A 19,208-nucleotide genomic window follows, 5' to 3' on the forward strand; every position below is an offset into this window, starting at 1 on the left:
TCTGTCAATTTTAAAATTAGAGACCAAAGGTTCCTAGTTGACTCCATACATTCGATATTATCGTCAAACATTTACTTTCCTTCGACACGTGGCAACCGATTTTTCCAGGTTGATGCCTTCTGTTTGCTGTTTGAGTTTGGACAAGCTGTTGACTTGCCACCATCCTTGATACCAACCCACGACATTTATGTATGTAGACGCCATCATCGATTCGGCAAACATTCGTCCATGTTCAATCTCTCAAATCTCAACTAAAGGGATTGTGATTATTTTTTTTTTTCATCTGGTTATTTTCCTTTATTCAGTCTATTTCGAGGAATCAAAAAGTTCCGAGACTTCGTAGAAACCGTTTCGAGGGAAGGCAAATCAAATTTCCTGAATTTCTGGAAATGTGTCATTTGCACTGGACCACCAAAAATCCCAGCATCAGTAGTCTTCTTCGGTGGGCGATGATGGGCGCAGTCAACTGAAGAAACAATTTGCTGAAATCAATCGATCGAAGGATCTCGGCCCGGATTGTATTATTTCCGGATTTGGTTATAAATATCCTTCGATGGAGGAAGTCGGAAGCTACACGAAAAAACTGACTGAATAAAAGAATATTTTAAAGCTTAATCCTGCATTCAGGACAATTGTTTAAATTGAAGAAGATTCGAACCAAAAATGTTCTTCATTCAACTGAAAAGAAGTGCATTTTATGTTGACTTTTATCCCGAATAAATGAGCCGTAAACACTAAAGCATAGAATCTGGTTAAACAAAAAAAACCTATGCCCAGTTTACTGTCCAAAGGGCTTTTTCCAAAGGCCATCCTCCCTGGAACATTTCACCACTCTGGAAACTATTATTTGCAAACCGAAAGTTCTTTTTTGTCAAAATGTCAGAGCACCAACATCGGAACCCAGGAAAAAAACTACATCAAGCCCTTTTCATTTGTTTGTGCCAACTTTTCCTTCCCGAGTGACTGAGTTGGCACTTGTCCAACATTCTCCAGCAAGTACCCGTTTCCGGGGAATTCAGAAACTTGTTTTTTTTTGCTAGCTGATGCTTGAGTATTTTTCCTGCTGCCCTGAACCCATTTCTCGCCGCAACAAACATCAGCAGAACCGAACTGTAAATTTGCTAGCCCGTCATGCGGTCTACCGCATCTGAGCAAAAAATCTAAGAATTTGCACCCAATTTTTTTTCAAAGAGGTTAACGCACTCTGATACCCAAAAAATTGAAATTGTCAAAATTGTCAAAATTGTCAAAATTGTCAAAATTGTCAAAATTGTCAAAATTGTCAAAATTGTCAAAATTGTCAAAATTGTCAAAATTGTCAAAATTGTCAAAATTGTCAAAATTGTCAAAATTGTCAAAATTGTCAAAATTGTCAAAATTGTCAAAATTGTCAAAATTGTCAAAATTGTCAAAATTGTCAAAATTGTCAAAATTGTCAAAATTGTCAAAATTGTCAAAATTGTCAAAATTGTCAAAATTGTCAAAATTGTCAAAATTGTCAAAATTGTCAAAATTGTCAAAATTGTCAAAATTGTCAAAATTGTCAAAATTGTCAAAATTGTCAAAATTGTCAAAATTGTCAAAATTGTCAAAATTGTCAAAATTGTCAAAATTGTCAAAATTGTCAAAATTGTCAAAATTGTCAAAATTGTCAAAATTGTCAAAATTGTCAAAATTGTCAAAATTGTCAAAATTGTCAAAATTGTCAAAATTGTCAAAATTGTCAAAATTGTCAAAATTGTCAAAATTGTCAAAATTGTCAAAATTGTCAAGATTGTCAAAATTGTCAAAATTGTCAAAATTGTCAAAATTGTCAAAATTGTCAAAATTGTCAAAATTGTTAAAATTGTCAAAATTGTCAAAATTGTCAAAATTGTCAAAATTGTCCAAAATGTAAAAATTGTCAAAATTGTCAAAATTGTCAAATTTGTCAAAATTGTCAAAATTGTATAAGTTGTATAAATTTTCAAAATTTTCAAAATTGTCAAAATTGTCAGAATTGTCAAAATTGTCAGAATTGTCAAAATTGTCAAAATTGTCAAAATTGTCAAAATTGTCAAAATTGTCAAAATTGTCAAAATTGTCAAAATTGTCAAAATTGTCAAAATTGTCAAAATTGTCAAAATTGTCAAAATAGTCAAAATTGTCAAAATTGTCAAAATTGTCAAAATTGTCAAAATTGTCAAAATTGTCAAAATTGTCAAAATTGTCAAAATTGTCAAAATTGTCAAAATTGTCAAAATTGTCAAAATTGTCAAAATTGTCAAAATTGTCAAAATTGTCAAAATTGTCAAAATTGTCAAAATTGTCAAAATTGTCAAAATTGTCAAAATTGTCAAGATTGTCAAAATTGTCAAAATTGTCAAAATTGTCAAAATTGACAAAATTGTCAAAATTGTCAAAATTGTCAAAATTGTCAAAATTGTCAAAATTGTCAAAATTGTCAAAATTGTCAAAATTGTCAAAATTGTCAAAATTGTCAAAATTGTCAAAATTGTCAAAATTGTCAAAATTGTCAAAATTGTCAAAATTGTCAAAATTGTCAAAATTGTCAAAATTGTCAAAATTGTCAAAATTGTCAAAATTGTCAAAATTGTCAAAATTGTCAAAATTGTCAAAATTGTCAAAATTGTCAAAATTGTCAAAATTGTCAAAATTGTCAAAATTGTCAAAATTGTCAAAATTGTCAAAATTGTCAAAATTGTCAAAATTGTCAAAATTGTCAAAATTGTTCAAATTGTCAAAATTGTCAAAATTGTCAAAATTGTCAAAATTGTCAAAATTGTCAAATTTGTCAAAATTGTCAAAATTGTCAAAATTGTCCAAATTGTCAAAATTGTCAAAATTGTCAAAATTGTCAAAATTGTCAAAATAGTCAAAATAGTCAAAATTGTCAAAATTGTCAAAATTGTCAAAATTGTCAAAATTGTCAAAATTGTCAAAATTGTCAAAATTGTCCAAATTGTCAAAATTGTCAAAATTGTCAAAATTGTCAAAATTGTCAAAATTGTCAAAATTGTCAAAATTGTCAAAATTGTCAAAATTGTCAAAATTGTTAAAACTGTCAAAATTGTCAAAATTGTCAAGATGGTCAAGATTGTCAAAATTGTCAAAATTGTCAAAATTGTCAAAATTGTCAAAATTGACAAAATTGTCAAAATTGTCAAAATTGTCAAAATTGTCAAAATTGTCAAAATTGTCAAAATTGTCAAAATTGTCAAAATTGTCGAAATTGTCAAAATTGTCAAAATTGTCAAAATTGTCAAAATTGTCAAAATTGTCAAAATTGTCAAAATTGTCAAGATTGTCAAAATTGTCAAAATTGTCAAAATTGTCAAAATTGTCAAAATTGTCAAAATTGTCAAAATTGTTAAAATTGTCAAAATTGTCAAAATTGTCAAAATTGTCAAAATTGTCCAAAATGTAAAAATTGTCAAAATTGTCAAAATTGTCAAAATTGTCAAATTTGTCAAAATTGTCAAAATTGTATAAGTTGTATAAATTTTCAAAATTTTCAAAATTGTCAAAATTGTCAGAATTGTCAAAATTGTCAGAATTGTCAAAATTGTCAAAATTGTCAAAATTGTCAAAATTGTCAAAATTGTCAAAATTGTCAAAATTGTCAAAATTGTCAAAATTGTCAAAATTGTCAAAATAGTCAAAATTGTCAAAATTGTCAAAATTGTCAAAATTGTCAAAATTGTCAAAATTGTCAAAATTGTCAAAATTGTCAAAATTGTCAAAATTGTCAAAATTGTCAAAATTGTCAAAATTGTCAAAATTGTCAAAATTGTCAAAATTGTCAAAATTGTCAAAATTGTCAAAATTGTCAAAATTGTCAAAATTGTCAAAATTGTCAAAATTGTCAAGATTGTCAAAATTGTCAAAATTGTCAAAATTGTCAAAATTGACAAAATTGACAAAATTGTCAAAATTGTCAAAATTGTCAAAATTGTCAAAATTGTCAAAATTGTCAAAATTGTCAAAATTGTCAAAATTGTCAAAATTGTCAAAATTGTCAAAATTGTCAAAATTGTCAAAATTGTCAAAATTGTCAAAATTGTCAAAATTGTCAAAATTGTCAAAATTGTCAAAATTGTCAAAATTGTCAAAATTGTCAAAATTGTCAAAATTGTCAAAATTGTCAAAATTGTCAAAATTGTCAAAATTGTCAAAATTGTCAAAATTGTCAAAATTGTCAAAATTGTCAAAATTGTCAAAATTGTCAAAATTGTCAAAATTGTCAAAATTGTCAAAATTGTCAAAATTGTCAAAATTGTTCAAATTGTCAAAATTGTCAAAATTGTCAAAATTGTCAAAATTGTCAAAATTGTCAAATTTGTCAAAATTGTCAAAATTGTCAAAATTGTCCAAATTGTCAAAATTGTCAAAATTGTCAAAATTGTCAAAATTGTCAAAATAGTCAAAATAGTCAAAATTGTCAAAATTGTCAAAATTGTCAAAATTGTCAAAATTGTCAAAATTGTCAAAATTGTCAAAATTGTCCAAATTGTCAAAATTGTCAAAATTGTCAAAATTGTCAAAATTGTCAAAATTGTCAAAATTGTCAAAATTGTCAAAATTGTCAAAATTGTTAAAACTGTCAAAATTGTCAAAATTGTCAAGATGGTCAAGATTGTCAAAATTGTCAAAATTGTCAAAATTGTCAAAATTGACAAAATTGTCAAAATTGTCAAAATTGTCAAAATTGTCAAAATTGTCAAAATTGTCAAAATTGTCAAAATTGTCAAAATTGTCGAAATTGTCAAAATTGTCAAAATTGTCAAAATTGTCAAAATTGTCAAAATTGTCAAAATTGTCAAAATTGTCAAAATTGTCAAAATGGTCAAAATTGTCAAAATTGTCAAAATTGTCAAAATTGTCAAAATTGACAAAATTGTCAAAATTGTCAAAATTGTCAAAATTGTCAAAATTGTCAAAATTGTCAAAATTGTCAAAATTGTCAAAATTGTCAAAATTGTCAAAATTGTCAAAATTGTCAAAATTGTCAAAATTGTCAAAATAGTCAAAATTGTCAAAATTGTCAAAATTGTCAAAATTGTCAAAATTGTCAAAATTGTCAAAATTGTCAAAATTGTCAAAATTGTCAAAATTGTCAAAATTGTCAAAATTGTCAAAATTGTCAAAATTGTCAAAATTGTCAAAATTGTCAAAATTGTCAAAATTGTCAAAATTGTCAAAATTGTCAAAATTGTCAAAATTGTCAAAATTGTCAAAATTGTCAAAATTGTCAAAATTGTCAAAATTGTCAAAATTGTCAAAATTGTCAAAATTGTCAAAATTGTCAAAATTGTCAAAATTGTCAAAATTGTCAAAATTGTCAAAATTGTCAAAATTGTCAAAATTGTCAAAATTGTCAAAATTGTCAAAATTGTCAAAATTGTCAAAATTGTCAAAATTGTCAAAATTGTCAAAATTGTCAAAATTGTCAAAATTGTCAAAATTGTCAAAATTGTCAAAATTGTCAAAATTGTCAAAATTGTCAAAATTGTCAAAATTGTCAAAATTGTCAAAAATGACAAAATTGTCAAAATTGGGTCAAAAGTGTTTCAAAATTGCAAAAGTAGAGAGTATTTGAGTGTGGTTGACAATCATCAATCAATTTTTCAACCTTTCCTCTTGAGTCGGTTGATGGATCACTCAAGAAGATGCTCATCTGTCAAAACCTTGCGGATGTTTGAACCAAGTCAAGTGTAAGCTTCACCTATTATGTTATATCATGCTCGCAAACTTCGAAGACGAGCTCTTGAAAGAATGCAAATTTCGGGCTCAACAATTATTCTAGTGCACTTGTAGCAAAATCTGCAGCGTACATATTGGCAACTTTAAAACCAAAATCCAAAAAGAGGACTGCTTCTGGACAGGAGACTTCTCCTCCTGTTCCGGTTCCATTTTGCCTGTCCAAGCACAGCCCAGAGGGCAAATTCACCCAGTTTTTGGGTAACCTAATTTTGGAGAGCTCTTCAACTTCGTCTTCCCCATTCTTCTGAATGCACCCAACCAAAGAATGGATGCTGAGTTCGAAAACGGAGATTCTGGTATTCCTGTTCCAGTTTTATGCTCGCACAATACCTAATGGGAAGGCAATTTTTCTTGCTCTGGTTTTTTACTACTCTGCAGTCTCTATTTTGGTCCCTAGCCAAGAGCCAGTTTTCAATGGACTGGTTACGAGAACATTGTTTTAATTGAAAATGATACAGTTTGCTGTCTGCTGAAGGGTGATTAATAAAAATATTGACAACTCTTTTTTTCTAGATCAAATTATTGAAACATTCGGGTTTGGATTGTTTAGGTTTCTGATAAAAAAAGGAAAACAAACTCACCTCGCATGTAGATGTAGGCGGTTCCTCGCATATTTCGTCGGGTGAGGACCACCAGATTGAGCACGTTGCCCACAATTCCGAGGGCACAGATGATGGGCAGCGCGATGCCGTACGATATTTTACGCAGATTTTCGATGCGAGGATCCTCGTAGAGCTAGACGATAAAATTGGGGAAAAAACAAAGAAAATGAATATTGAGCAGAAACACTCTGCTTTTAGAATGAACAATGGTTGTAAAAATATATGTTTTTTTTTTCGAAAAAAAAAACTAAAAAGTGTAAATTTCCAGTCAACGTTGAAAAACTTTTGTGAATTTCGCCTTTCATAAAAAATCAGAAAACTACCGTCGGAGATTCAAGCAGTATTTAATCAAGCTAGTACTTTGACTTCAGTGTTGTAGAACATGCATACACATCTTTGAACATATGTTCTCTAACATTTGTTCCTGACTCAAGAGCGGCATGCCAAATACTGTCACTCTCTACTAAACCCTATCTGAGATCTTTGATGTTGGTTCCATTCTTGAGATTTTTCATCTCAAATCTACTGAACCACCTCACGATGGAGTCGATGTTTCACGCGATATCCTTGGCGATGGAGTCATCTTACTAGGGTCGCGGTTTTGTATAGTCTTCAAATCCTTCGCCTGACGAAACCATTCTTGATCATGAAATACAGTTTAAAAAGCAGTTAAAACGCAGGTTCTAGTGGTGGAATGTTTAATGACTCACATATCGCCGATCACGTAATATGATAGCAACAAAAGCGATATTAGCGATTACTAGTTTCACGGAAAAAGCCAACTGTTGTTTCAATTCTATCAGCTTGTTAAACTAATCATCAAAGTGTAGTTGGTTTTTTCGCATCCAACTATAAATATGATAGACTCAACTATAAACTGCGGATTATCCTTACGCAATCAATTATGGATATAATGGATTCAAGTGTAATAGTATAATTTATTCAACTGTAAATATGATGAATAAAACTACTATTGTAGTATTGATTTTAGGCATTCAACTATAAATATAGTAGATTCAACTATACATACCTGGATGACCTTTCACAGTTGACTATAAATATGATAATTTCAACTTTAATGGTATAACTGATTCAAATGTAAATATGATAAATTGAACTTCAATTGAATGATTGATTCTAGGCATTGAGCTATAAATATAGTAAACTCAACAATATTTTTATGATCGATGTGTGATATTTGACACAAATACTAGATGTTCATAAGTTAAGTGTAACCTCAGCAGCTGATAGCTGGTGTTTACTGTTTCTGTGGCAACGATGTTGCGAAAACATTCGTGTCGTGACTGTTGTGAAAGAAAAGAATTGGCCTTCCGTAAAATATCCGATTCAAAAGTCAAATCCGTTTTTTTTTTACCTCGATAGTATTATGAATTAGCTGCGCCGCTTCGAGTTGAAAAAAAACATGAGTGAGGGTTGCGTCCCGGAGGAATTGTACCGATCGCTTCTGGACGAGCTGCAAAAGAAACACCCGATCTAGATTTATGTGTTCATCATTCGCTGTTCTTTCTAGAATCGATCCCGGAGCTGCTCCGGCTGTAATCTGGATGGACTGCCATTTTGGGCGAGGCATTTTTATTGGTCATTTCCGGTAAGTAAATAGTTTCTGGTGCAAAAAAAGAGATACATTTTTCTAACTAAAATTTTTAATCTTCAGAAACGATATGAACGCCACCCTGTTTCAGATCAAATGTCCTACGTTGCTGTTTTCTTCTTTTTTTTTTGCACACATGGTAACTTTGATAGAAGCAGTCGACCGAATGGGACTGATCGACTGGATCTTCGACTGGCGGCTGCCATCATCATAGCTCTAGGTATGTCGGCGTTCAAATCCACCTTGCAATCCCCGTTACCCTATCAGAGAAATCTTTAATCAGGTTCAAAGTATACAGTTATATAAAATTGATATAGGGATTAAGTTTGTCGGATCATAAAAATGAATAGTTAAATTAAAAAGAAATACAATGCTTCCATCCCTCTGCTAGCCTTCATTTAAGAACCTAATATTAAAGTTCTAAGCCATCCGGAATAGTACCAACCTATTACAATTTCGAAACTTTAACTGTAGTATGAAAGGGAAGGAGGAACCACGAACTCGCGCGACTCTACGGCGAACCCAGTATTCAGAAGGTGGATAAGGCTGGCCGGATACGCTGGCAGAACAAGTTGAGAATTTCAGAGGATTGTCCTGCAAAACAGGTGTTCGCTTCGAATCCGGTAGGAACGAGACGAGCAGGGGCGCAACGAGCGTAGTGTTTAGACCAAGTGGAGCGTGATTTGGCGAATGTGGGATGTCCGAGAAATTGGAGAACGGTTGCCATGGACCGAGTGAATTTTAGGAATTATGTTCGTCAAGTTATGTCGTGAGATGGAATACCACGAAAATAAAATAAAGTACAATATTTATAGTTGAATCAAGCAGACAATTATAATTAAATCTATAATATTTATGGTTGAATGATAAATTCAATGATACATGTGAAGTTGAATTTATTATATTTATAGTTGAATGCATAAAATCAACCATACAACTATATTTGAATCTATTATATGTATTGTTAGTTGCAAAAATGTGATCAGACAATCTATAAGATATATAGTTGAAAGTTCAATATTTATAGTTAGTCGAGAATCAATCAGAAATATTATTGTATATAAATGGATTAATGTGGAATATACCATACTTTTTTCTCCGTGTTTTTTTCACACTTACATTCCCAAACCGGGAAAGTACTCATTTATGAATGAGTAATTGAGATAACTACTCATCTTTGTTTTAATATTCAGAGTTATCCACTCAGAGTACCTGGTAGCATTGCTAAATTTCTCCGAATTCGAGTTTGAGTCGGCTTCTCTTCACGTGTGAGATGATGACATTTGTGCCGTATATATCATGCAACTCGAGACCCCATACACCCAACCTTCGGTTAGAGTTCATATCAGAGTTCATGTAGCTGTTCTAACTCCCGAAAACCACCAGGACGTTGTTGCACTTCGCACGCCGCCTCTGACATGAAGAACAGACGCGTTGGAGCCGCCTATATCAGTTTGCATGTGACCAGAGCATCCACCGGGGTCGAGTTTCCGATGTCAGCTGAGGTTGCTCGCATAAGAGGAGCAACCTCAGCTGACATCGGAAACTCGACCCCGGTGGATGCTCTGGTCACATGCAAACTGATATAGGCGGCTCCAACGCGTCTGTTCTTCATGTCAGAGGCGGCGTGCGAAGTGCAACAACGTCCTGGTGGTTTTCGGGAGTTAGAACAGCTACAGCAGCGGACGGCATTTATACTGATTTGCCAGCAGCGTTTGATAAAGAGAACCACGATATCTCCATTGGTAAGCTTGAGCGCTTAGGGTTCTGCGGACCTTTACTTCAGTGTTCCGAAAATCACTCGGAAAAAACGCTCATGATAGGTTTCTAGTTGGAAACATTCAAAGCCGAATGATGCTGCCTGTAGTTCCCTAGAGAGTCGGCAGAGCGACAATGCGAAGTCAATGTAAACAAGATTCAAAAGCGAGAGCAGATTCGCATTAAAGTCTATCTCTCAAGCTAACTACCTGGTGTATCAGAAGTGATTGAGACCCTTACTGATACAAGATCCAATTCGAAAATCCACTCACTCACTCACTCAAACTCAATCATCGGTTCATACTGCCTGCGTACTTTCTGCCTTAGCGGCAGATACATATGTACATACATACTGCCTGTGTGTTTGAATGGCTATTTTGGTCCTCCCCAACAACAGCAACAACAAAGCAAGATGCATCAGGCAGACAACATCCGATCATCGATCAGTAAATGAATAAGTGAGTGAGTGAGTGAGTAAGCAAGAAAAGTTATTGAGTGAAAAAAGAAACTGAGAATCAGGTAGCTTCTCAATCAGTTGAGAATTCCAACTGGAAAAGGAACGTCTCTCTTTCAAATTTTATTTCTTTGATTCTCGGAACAGCGCTCTCGAACACAATCTTTGCCCCGCTGGTAGATAAACCAACAGACAATTTAGGTTTTGCTTTCGCTGTAGAAAACGTTTCAGTGTCTCTCATGAGAATTGAGTGTTTTTCGAAACACTGCTTTACTTGGCTGGTTCCGCAGTCACTTATTATAGCGCCACCACTAAATTTTACTTCGGAAGTCCGGACTTCCGATCCCGAACTTACTTCCGAACTTTTGACAGTTGTGTTTAAAAAATAACAGTGCATTATATGCAACGTTGCCACACATAAATTTGTATCCACCAGAGTATCTCTACATACATTAAGCGGGCCACAACATTGGTACAAATGCGAAGAAATTTTGTCGCTGTGAACACGTTTTGCATCGTGTATCCCACTGCTTGTATGATCGCCCACACGGTTTGAATAAAATCGGTCGGGATCGAAATATTTTGTACAAACCACCCTCTGCCGGGGTTGAAATGTTTTTTTTTTTGTTATTGCTGTAACCGTTTTCGCCAGCAATCGTTTGTGTTCGCGAGACTCTTACGGGCAAGAATGGGGTACACAAACGATTCAAATGAATTTGTGGCAACGTTGATATCATGTGAATTTGGCGCACGCTCAAATAAAACGACTCAATATATTTTGGTCGGAAGTCAGCCATGATGCCAGTTCACCAAAGTCGTTTATAAAATTTTTATCTAAACGCACAATAACTGGACGTAAATTGACAGTTCGCACTGGAGCAGACTTGTAAACCATCGACATTTTCTCTGACAGTCGCACAGCCTGCTTTTATCAGTTTCATTGTTCGTGCCATCAAACGAATGCGACCGAAAACTTGCCGAACAGTCGACTACCATCAAATGAAACGACATTCATTCTTCTTTGTGTGATTGTCGAACGAAATTTCGTGTCTTGGTACACGAGAGGGATAATTTGATGGTCAAACGACCATAATTCCCGACAGTTTACGACATCGCCTATCTCTTTCACGCAGCAGAACTTACAGACTCAATAAGCAAATGCAATCTTTTCTATTCACTCTCTCCTGTTGAAAAAAAATTCGCCACTCTGCAGCGCCGGGTGATGTTTGGATGTGTCGGTCGAACAATGTGGAATGATTATCGCGATTATCTACGCAAGAGAGATGATAGTCAAACGACTAACCACACAAAAGATCAAAATTTCATTTGACATTTTTTTACTCTCCGATCAATTGATTGCGCCCCATACGATTGTCACGAACGATGTGTAGTGGTTGTCTCCGGAAAAATTCAAACGACCACTTACAAGCCTGCACTGGAGACACTCTCTCCAGCCAGTTCTCTGCTTCCTCTGCTGTGCCCGAAGGTAGTCACTTAGGACCAATTATCTTCTTAATCTATTTTAACGATGTGCGTACACTTCTTGACGGCCCGAAACTTTGTTATGCTGATGATCTTAAACTGTTCTACGCCGTAAACGGTCAGGACGACATTGATTTCCTGCAAAACCAGTTCAATCTTTTCGCACAGTAGTGCGACATCAACTTGAATCACAGTAAATGTGCAGTTATCAGTATGGTGGACCACATCAATGATTTGGGCATAATACTCGACCGTAAGCTAGAATTCAAAACACATACGAACTACGTGGTCGATAAAGCTTCTAGAAGCCTCGGATTTTAATTTCGAGTGGCCAAGGAATTCATGGACGTGTACTGCCTGAAAAGCCTGTATTGCAGCATAGTTCGATCCATCCTCGAATACGCATCAGCTGTCTGGTGTCCCTACTATCAGAACGGTAACGAGCTGCTCGAGGCTATCCTTTTTGCGTTATGCCTTCAGACACCTTAACTGGCAAAACCAATTCCACATGCCAAGCTACGAACATCGATGTCGTCTTATAGACATAGATACTCTTCAAGCCCGAAGAGACGGTCCAGATCAAGGTAGTGGGGTTAGCAAATATGATACGGCAACACACAGGTTTGACGAGGAGTGTAGAAGGATGAAGGCGAGTCTGAATTTCGCGACGTTTTGAGGAGGCAGACTTGCATCGTTTCAGAGAAACACGAAAGTTCAATAGGAAACTCAACGCATCCCGCAATCGCTTCGTGCCGTAAGCCGAAATGTGCCAGGATAAGGATGGAAGCATTATGACGAACAATCGTGGTGAGGTGATCAAAAGGTGGAAGCAGCACTTCGATGGAAACCTGAAAAGCGCACATGCAGGAGACCAAGACGGCGGTAGAAAGTACATCTCTGGCGCAGCCAACGACTTAGATGAGCCACTCCCGATGATAAATAAGTGAAGTTAAGGAAGCCATTTACCATTTAATAGCAACAATTCGGCTGGAAAGGATGGCATCGAAGCTGAACTCATCAAAATGGACACACTAGGATACAGAACCGCTACCGGAGAAGTGGAGGGACTGGGTAAGAACTACCAAGCGATCACTGTCCTAAATGCCGCCTACAAAGTGTTGTTTCGAACCTATTCCGCCGCCTAACGCTACAAGCAAGCAGATTCGTGGGAAGTCATCTCGCCGGCTTCATGGAGGGACGGTCAACGACGGACCAGATCTTCACACTACAGCAAACCTCCAAAACAGCCGTGAACACTTCAAAGCCGCTTACGACACGATCGACCGTAACGAGCTATGGAAAATCATGGACGAGAACGGCTTTTCCGGGAAGCTGACCAGACTGATCAAGGCGACGATGGATTGAACGCAGTGCTGTGTTAGGATTTCGGGTGAATTATCGAGTTTATTCGAATCGCGCCGGAGGCTTCGGCAAGACGATGGTATATCCTATCCTGCATGATGTTCAACGTGGCGCTAGAAGGTGGTATGAGCTGTGGGCGAAATGCGGGATACGATTCTCAACAAATTCAGTCAACTTATCTGCTTTGCCGATGACATTGATATAGTCGGCAGATCATCTGCGGCGGTGGAGGAGGTCTATCGCAAACGGAAACGTAAAGCAGGAAGGACTCGGTTGATGATTCATACGTCCAAGACGAAGTAAAAGCTGGCCTGCGGATCCGAGACTGACCGAGCCCGCTTGTCCAGTAATAAAAAAGTCACAATCGACGTCGATGAGCTGGATATAGTCAAAGACTTTGTCTATCTCGGCTCACTGGTGATCGCAGACAATGACACCAGTCGTTAGATCCGGCCGTGAATGATCTTCATCTATGATCTTTTCTAGGTATTTCGTCTTAAAGGTATTATAAAAAGTTTGAATAATATTTTAGACTATCTTACAAGTTTCATTCAATCTTTAAGCGAATGGTACACATTCAAATTCAGCTAGGCGATAATATTGGGGTCTTTGAACAGTCCCGGCCTCTTTGAAGCTAGTTTATATTGATGATCTCTAAAACAGAGGTCTTAGTTGGCTACCTTAGGGAATTTCTGCTGAAAAGGTAAGTGTGCAACTTGAATACCTACAGGAAATCACCCATCGGAGTAGCTTGTACACTTAACCGTATCTGCGGCTTACTCGCGAGGCTGACGCGCGTCGACTGGGGGCTACTGAAGGATGGTCTTGAGAAAGAGCGTCCTTGAGCTCACTCATACAATCATGTCCCTCACAGTAAGTAAAATCACTCCTCCAAGGAAATTGATAACTGGAGTTAAAATCATAAGCTCTTAGCAAAACTGTAATCTAGCATAACAATTTAGATGTTGGGTTCAGAGTAATATGATTCAAGAAAGAGAACAAAAAGGTCAAAATAAAAACTCACCCCACTCCTCAGCGTCCCATCGTAGTTGAGCGAATGCGAACCGGGTCCAGCCGTTGCCACCACCGCTGCCGCCGATGCTGCCACCTGTGCCACCGAACTGAAACTACTACTACTACCGTTGCTCCCTCCTAGGACGGCGGCGTTGATGTTTCCGTTAATGCTATCGCTGTCCAACACTTCGGTGCCACCCCAGTAAAAAGAACAAAAATGCGGATGCTCCTCCAGTGGATACAGATGGATCATAATTCTATCCTGGAGCTGGTTTTTGTTTGTTTTGATTTGATTTCTGTTAGTTTTATTAGTCGTTTCGTGGAATTGAGCTTTGCGAACACTACTTAGTTTTTAGGGTTGCTTGGATTTTTTTAGTTTTGTCTGTTTCTATCTTGGCAGTCACAAAAAGCACGTGGTTTCAATAACTTTTTTTTTCTCAACAAAGGCCTACTTTTTTGCTGGTTTTACCATTTTTCGTTCCAAAGGTCACACACTTACACGCCTAATTACTATTATCACATTTTGCCCACCTATAAATGACCTACTAATCCCGGTCCAACCATATAGATAAATGACACTCGCTCTCATTAGCAGGAATTGTCACGTGCCGCCGAAATTGGTCCTCTGTTGACAGCCGTTGACGATTTGGTGCTCCTGTCATTCATTTCTGGGTCACACATCAGGGTCTCTGAAGGCATCGATTCTCCGCCAATCTTCTGTTGCGGAATCTTCCTACAGTTTTTGGTTCCGGTTTGTTCAACGACGACGACGACGTCACCGGATGATGAAGATGGATGACGGTGTCGTAGCAGCACGGCGGTGTTCTGGTGGGTCTTCGAAGGTTCGTTCCGGTGAGATCGGTTACTCTTGGAGGCAGCACCACCGCCTCTATGCGGAGGATTACTTCCGGCAGCAGTCCTTCTTCCTCGTCTGCTGTTGCTGATGCCGCCACCGGTTGGCTGCTGTCCTCCATTGAAATGGAAGGAAGATGTAGCTGTCGCCGAAGAGGAAGACCGAGAAGCAGATGAAGCCACGAGCAGTACCGGTACCATCGGATGGCATTTACACATATCCCTCTCGAAAAACGCCTCGGAATCTTGGTAGAAATCGGAGGGAAACTAATTAGAGTGAGGCGGTGCGGTACCGGAAGAGGCTATCAGGAGGTGACAGTGCTTTTGTCGTCATCTTGAAGCTACTGCCACAGATATCTGTCCGGGGGAAGAGAGAGATATAGTAAAAGTGATTAGAATTAATTTTCAATTAACACTAAGCAGTGCCAGGGTAGAGTTAATGACTGGAAAGTTTTTCTTCCAGTGGATAATTAAGGTCTCAGTTTAAGCTGAACCGAACATGGACATTAGACTATGAATTCCGATCTGGCCATGGGCGCTGAAAGTTTTGAGCGTTCTATTTCGCTTAAGGTAGAGAAAATTTTAAAGAATCTGGAAAATGTTGATTATAAACAATCTTCGATACTATGGTGATACAGAGTATAACATACTTTAAGCTTTAAGTTTAGTTTCAAATTTAGAAACACTTCTTTCAACTATTAGAGTTTGGTAACAAGAGCATTTCGATCATTTTTAAAGAGCGAAAGAGTGGGATTGGTGGCGAAGCGGAGGGGGTTCAATTGCAAATGAGTCTAAAATATAAGCTGCACACTGCTTCTCCTCCCCCCCTTGAATATCAATTGAAATTAATATCAATCCAATATGAATTCAATTTCCTTATTTAAAAAATCAACACTCTTACTAAACATTTGGTTGAAAATAATATTAACAAAATCAGTTTCTGAAAAATGAAACTTCTGGTACTTATTTTTAATTAATTTGCTCTGAAATTTCAAGTTATCATTTTAATTTTTCAATTTTAATTGTATTGAAACGAATGAAATAGTTACAAATTTGCTACAAATGAAATAAAAAAAAAATAAAAAATCGATTTTTTTCTTCAACTTTTTGTCTTTATGGGTACCTACACATAATTCAAATGTTTTTAATGATTTTGAATTATAATAACACTATCTGACCCGCAAACTTTAATGAGCCTGTATTTTTGAGTATTTTTTTAAGGGGGGGGTAGGGTCTAACATTTTCAAAAAATCGATTTTTTTATTTTTTTTTTATTTTCTTATTGTTAAACATTTCAAGAATGTTGTGTCAAATTTTCAAGTCAATTGAAGCAAAACTGTAGCAGTTATAGGCCTTTATCTCCCCCTATCTAATACTGCAAGAAAGCAAGAGCAGAAACTTCAAACGCGTTTTTCTCGAAAGCACATTTTTAAAGTCCGTGGACATCGTCATTTGAAAACTACTTATCCGATTCTTTTCAAATTTGGAACATATTTTCTATATATAAAATACTAGACCCCAACGTTTTTCTTTTTTGATTTTTTTTATTTTGGGGAGATTTTACAGGTGAAAAATGGCGGATTTTTAAGTGAAAAATCGTAGTTTTTACTTCAAACAGCCACAAAAATTTCATAAAAATATTTTTAAATTAAATAAAAACGTTGGGGTCCAGAAAAACATCTATTAAAAATATTTTGCTCTGATTTTTTGACTTCAGATGATTCTGTTCTGAGATACAGTGTCCACCGCAAATCCTGTTTTCTAAAAGGCATCCTCGAAAATGCTCCGTCACCGGCTCATTTTTCAATATTTTTCAACGAAAAAATTACTAAATGTTCTTTTAACAATGCTTTATATAATGCAAAAAATTTGAATACATTTGTTTGAACGATAGCTCCAGAAAAAAATCGTGAAAATGGTGTTTTTTTATACCCGTTAGACCCTACCCCCCCCTTAATATTTTAGCACTGTTCCTTAGTCAGCCTTCCTTTTGAGTGGCTGAAGGCAAGTGGATACCCTTGTGTCAGAAAAAATCCAGAATTATAGTTCAATATACAAATAAGTTACGCTAACTTTTGGTTAGCGAACTTATTTTCTTCCGGTAACTTAAGTACACTTAATCTATCTAGTTTCAATTTAGTTTAGCCATCCTTCCTATTCAAAAACTCCTATCTGATCAAGTATTTTAAAATTGCTGATGATTGATTTGAACAGAAAATGGGATTTTGCTGGAGGCGTCATAAACTGAGTTTTTTTTCGATTTTCGTTTACCTCTGTATTTAAATACATTGAAGTTTTCTTTAAGCATGATCGTCAGAATAGAAAAATTCAAAAATGAATTGGACAAAACCTGAACATTTAAAGAATAATGAAAATAAACATTATTTTAAATTTTTTTTTTCATTATTTCAAATGTCGTTTTTTTCGAACTATGTACTAAATACACTAATTGAATCTTATTGTGAATGGACAGAGCTGAGTTTGACAAATATTTAACAATTAGGAAAAAGTCACTATTCATCTCATTTTACAGCAACACTTTTCTAATCAATATAATGTTTGAAAATGTCTTTAAAATTTGTGTCATGATTATCTTTTTTCAATTTTCAGTTAAGAGTTGGCAAATTGCACTATAAATTAGGAAATTAAAAAAAAATTTAAACTGTCATGTTTGTAGATTACTTTTCTCTTAACATATGAAACCTTGAATGAAGGCAAATCTATTTTGAGTATTTGAAATAAAAATTCAAAACAATCACAAATTATTTAAAATTTTAGTTTATGATCGTAAGATATGAAACTATAATCCAAACAGTTAAATTTAATTCTGAATTTAATTGTGAATTTATATCAATATTCAAAATTTGGCTTTATGAATCTGGATTTTCAGTTATATTTGAACGTAAATTTAAAAGCTGATTTTCTTTGATCTTGATTTTATTTTTGTTGATCGAGTTCAAGTGTTTATATTCTTAAACTCACTTGTGCCTGATAGATTGTTTTTTTTGATCTGATATCTGGTTCGTACCAGATTCTTTTGTATGTTTGTGTATTGATTCAGATTTTTCTCTATACTTAAATGTTTAGGTAGCATGCTTTTTACTTAAATGTTAAATTTTTATATTCTTTCAAGTTTGACGATATTTTTGATTCGGATCCTTTTTTCTGACTTTTGAAACTGAGAGTTGAATCTAATATCAAGTTAAAGTCCTATATAGCTAAACTTTAGAAAAGTTCCTTTTAACCACTGAGCATAAAAGGAAGTGTGCATTTTGCAATGATTCCTGATCCTCCAATCCGTGCTTATGATAGTGATGCAATTTACTTGGAATCACAAAATTGATAACATTCAATTCTCAAACTGACTAGAAAAATTCCGAACATTTTCTAAAAATCAACCAAAAATAAATAAAGGTGATTTTTTATCAGTTATATGACTTTCTATTGGTGTTGTCAAAACTCATCAAAATTGATTTGGTAATGGTAGTGTTTTGAGTCTATCGAAAATTTTACATCTTTATTGCTTGAGTTGCTAAAAGAATATGACATTATTTCCCTGCTAATATTTTTACATGATTCTTTATCAGCTAACATTTTTTCAATATTATTTCCATAATGGAAATCCTGTAGATCAGTGAAAATAAGTTTTTTTCACTAAAAAAATTGTAAAATAATCTTTAATTACACTATTAATTTGTGATTTCTAACTGAATTTGTATCAAAACTGTCTTTGGTTTAAAAAAAAATACTTTAAAATTTAAAATGAAATTAACTATCAAAATTGATAATCATGATCTCTTGAGAATGGAATTCCTCGACAAAAAACCAACTTGATATTTTCATCTTGATTATAAAGCTTTCTGGGCTGCATCTGAATCTGAATTTAAAATAATTATTCTGGTTCTGAATTCTGATCCTGAGCTCCAAATTTAAATTTTGAATCTGTATCGAAATCCAAGAATAAAATATTGTATTGAGAACAGATGTGATTTTTTTTAGAAGCCTCAATTGTGAATCTGTAATTAAAATTTAGCAAGTTTTTATTTCAATCTAAATTTAAGATTGAAAAAGTGTTTTTCTAATCTGATTTGTGAATCTGAATTAAAATATTTATTTCGAATGATGATTCAAGGTTTCAATTCAGATTCGCCATTTTGAAGCTTTGTTACGATTAAATTCTGCATAAAATTTAAGAACTTCAAAACGAAATGTAATAATGGTTTTTATATACAGTACCGTTCATAATTGTATAGGAATTGGAAGAACGTGCACTGTCACTTCATCTTTGAACTTCCATAACTTTTTACCC

General features: G+C 34.8%; 1 protein-coding gene across 1 annotated transcript in view; it reads right to left on the reverse strand.

Annotated features, from left to right (window-relative positions):
• LOC129758424 (probable G-protein coupled receptor B0563.6) overlaps positions 1-19,208 on the reverse strand; it is a 182,126-nt gene that overhangs the window by 67,690 nt on the left and 95,228 nt on the right. Inside the window, exons 2-3 of the mRNA XM_055755930.1 lie at positions 14,058-15,256; positions 6,345-6,498 (exon numbers count right to left, since the gene is read on the reverse strand). Of these exons, the coding sequence (XP_055611905.1) occupies positions 6,345-6,498; positions 14,058-14,300 (397 nt within the window). The 5' untranslated portion in view covers positions 14,301-15,256. The remainder of the gene's footprint in view (positions 1-6,344; positions 6,499-14,057; positions 15,257-19,208) is intronic.

The sequence above is a fragment of the Uranotaenia lowii genome, chromosome 1 (genome assembly GCF_029784155.1).
Source record: "Uranotaenia lowii strain MFRU-FL chromosome 1, ASM2978415v1, whole genome shotgun sequence".
Taxonomy (NCBI): domain Eukaryota; kingdom Metazoa; phylum Arthropoda; class Insecta; order Diptera; family Culicidae; genus Uranotaenia; species Uranotaenia lowii.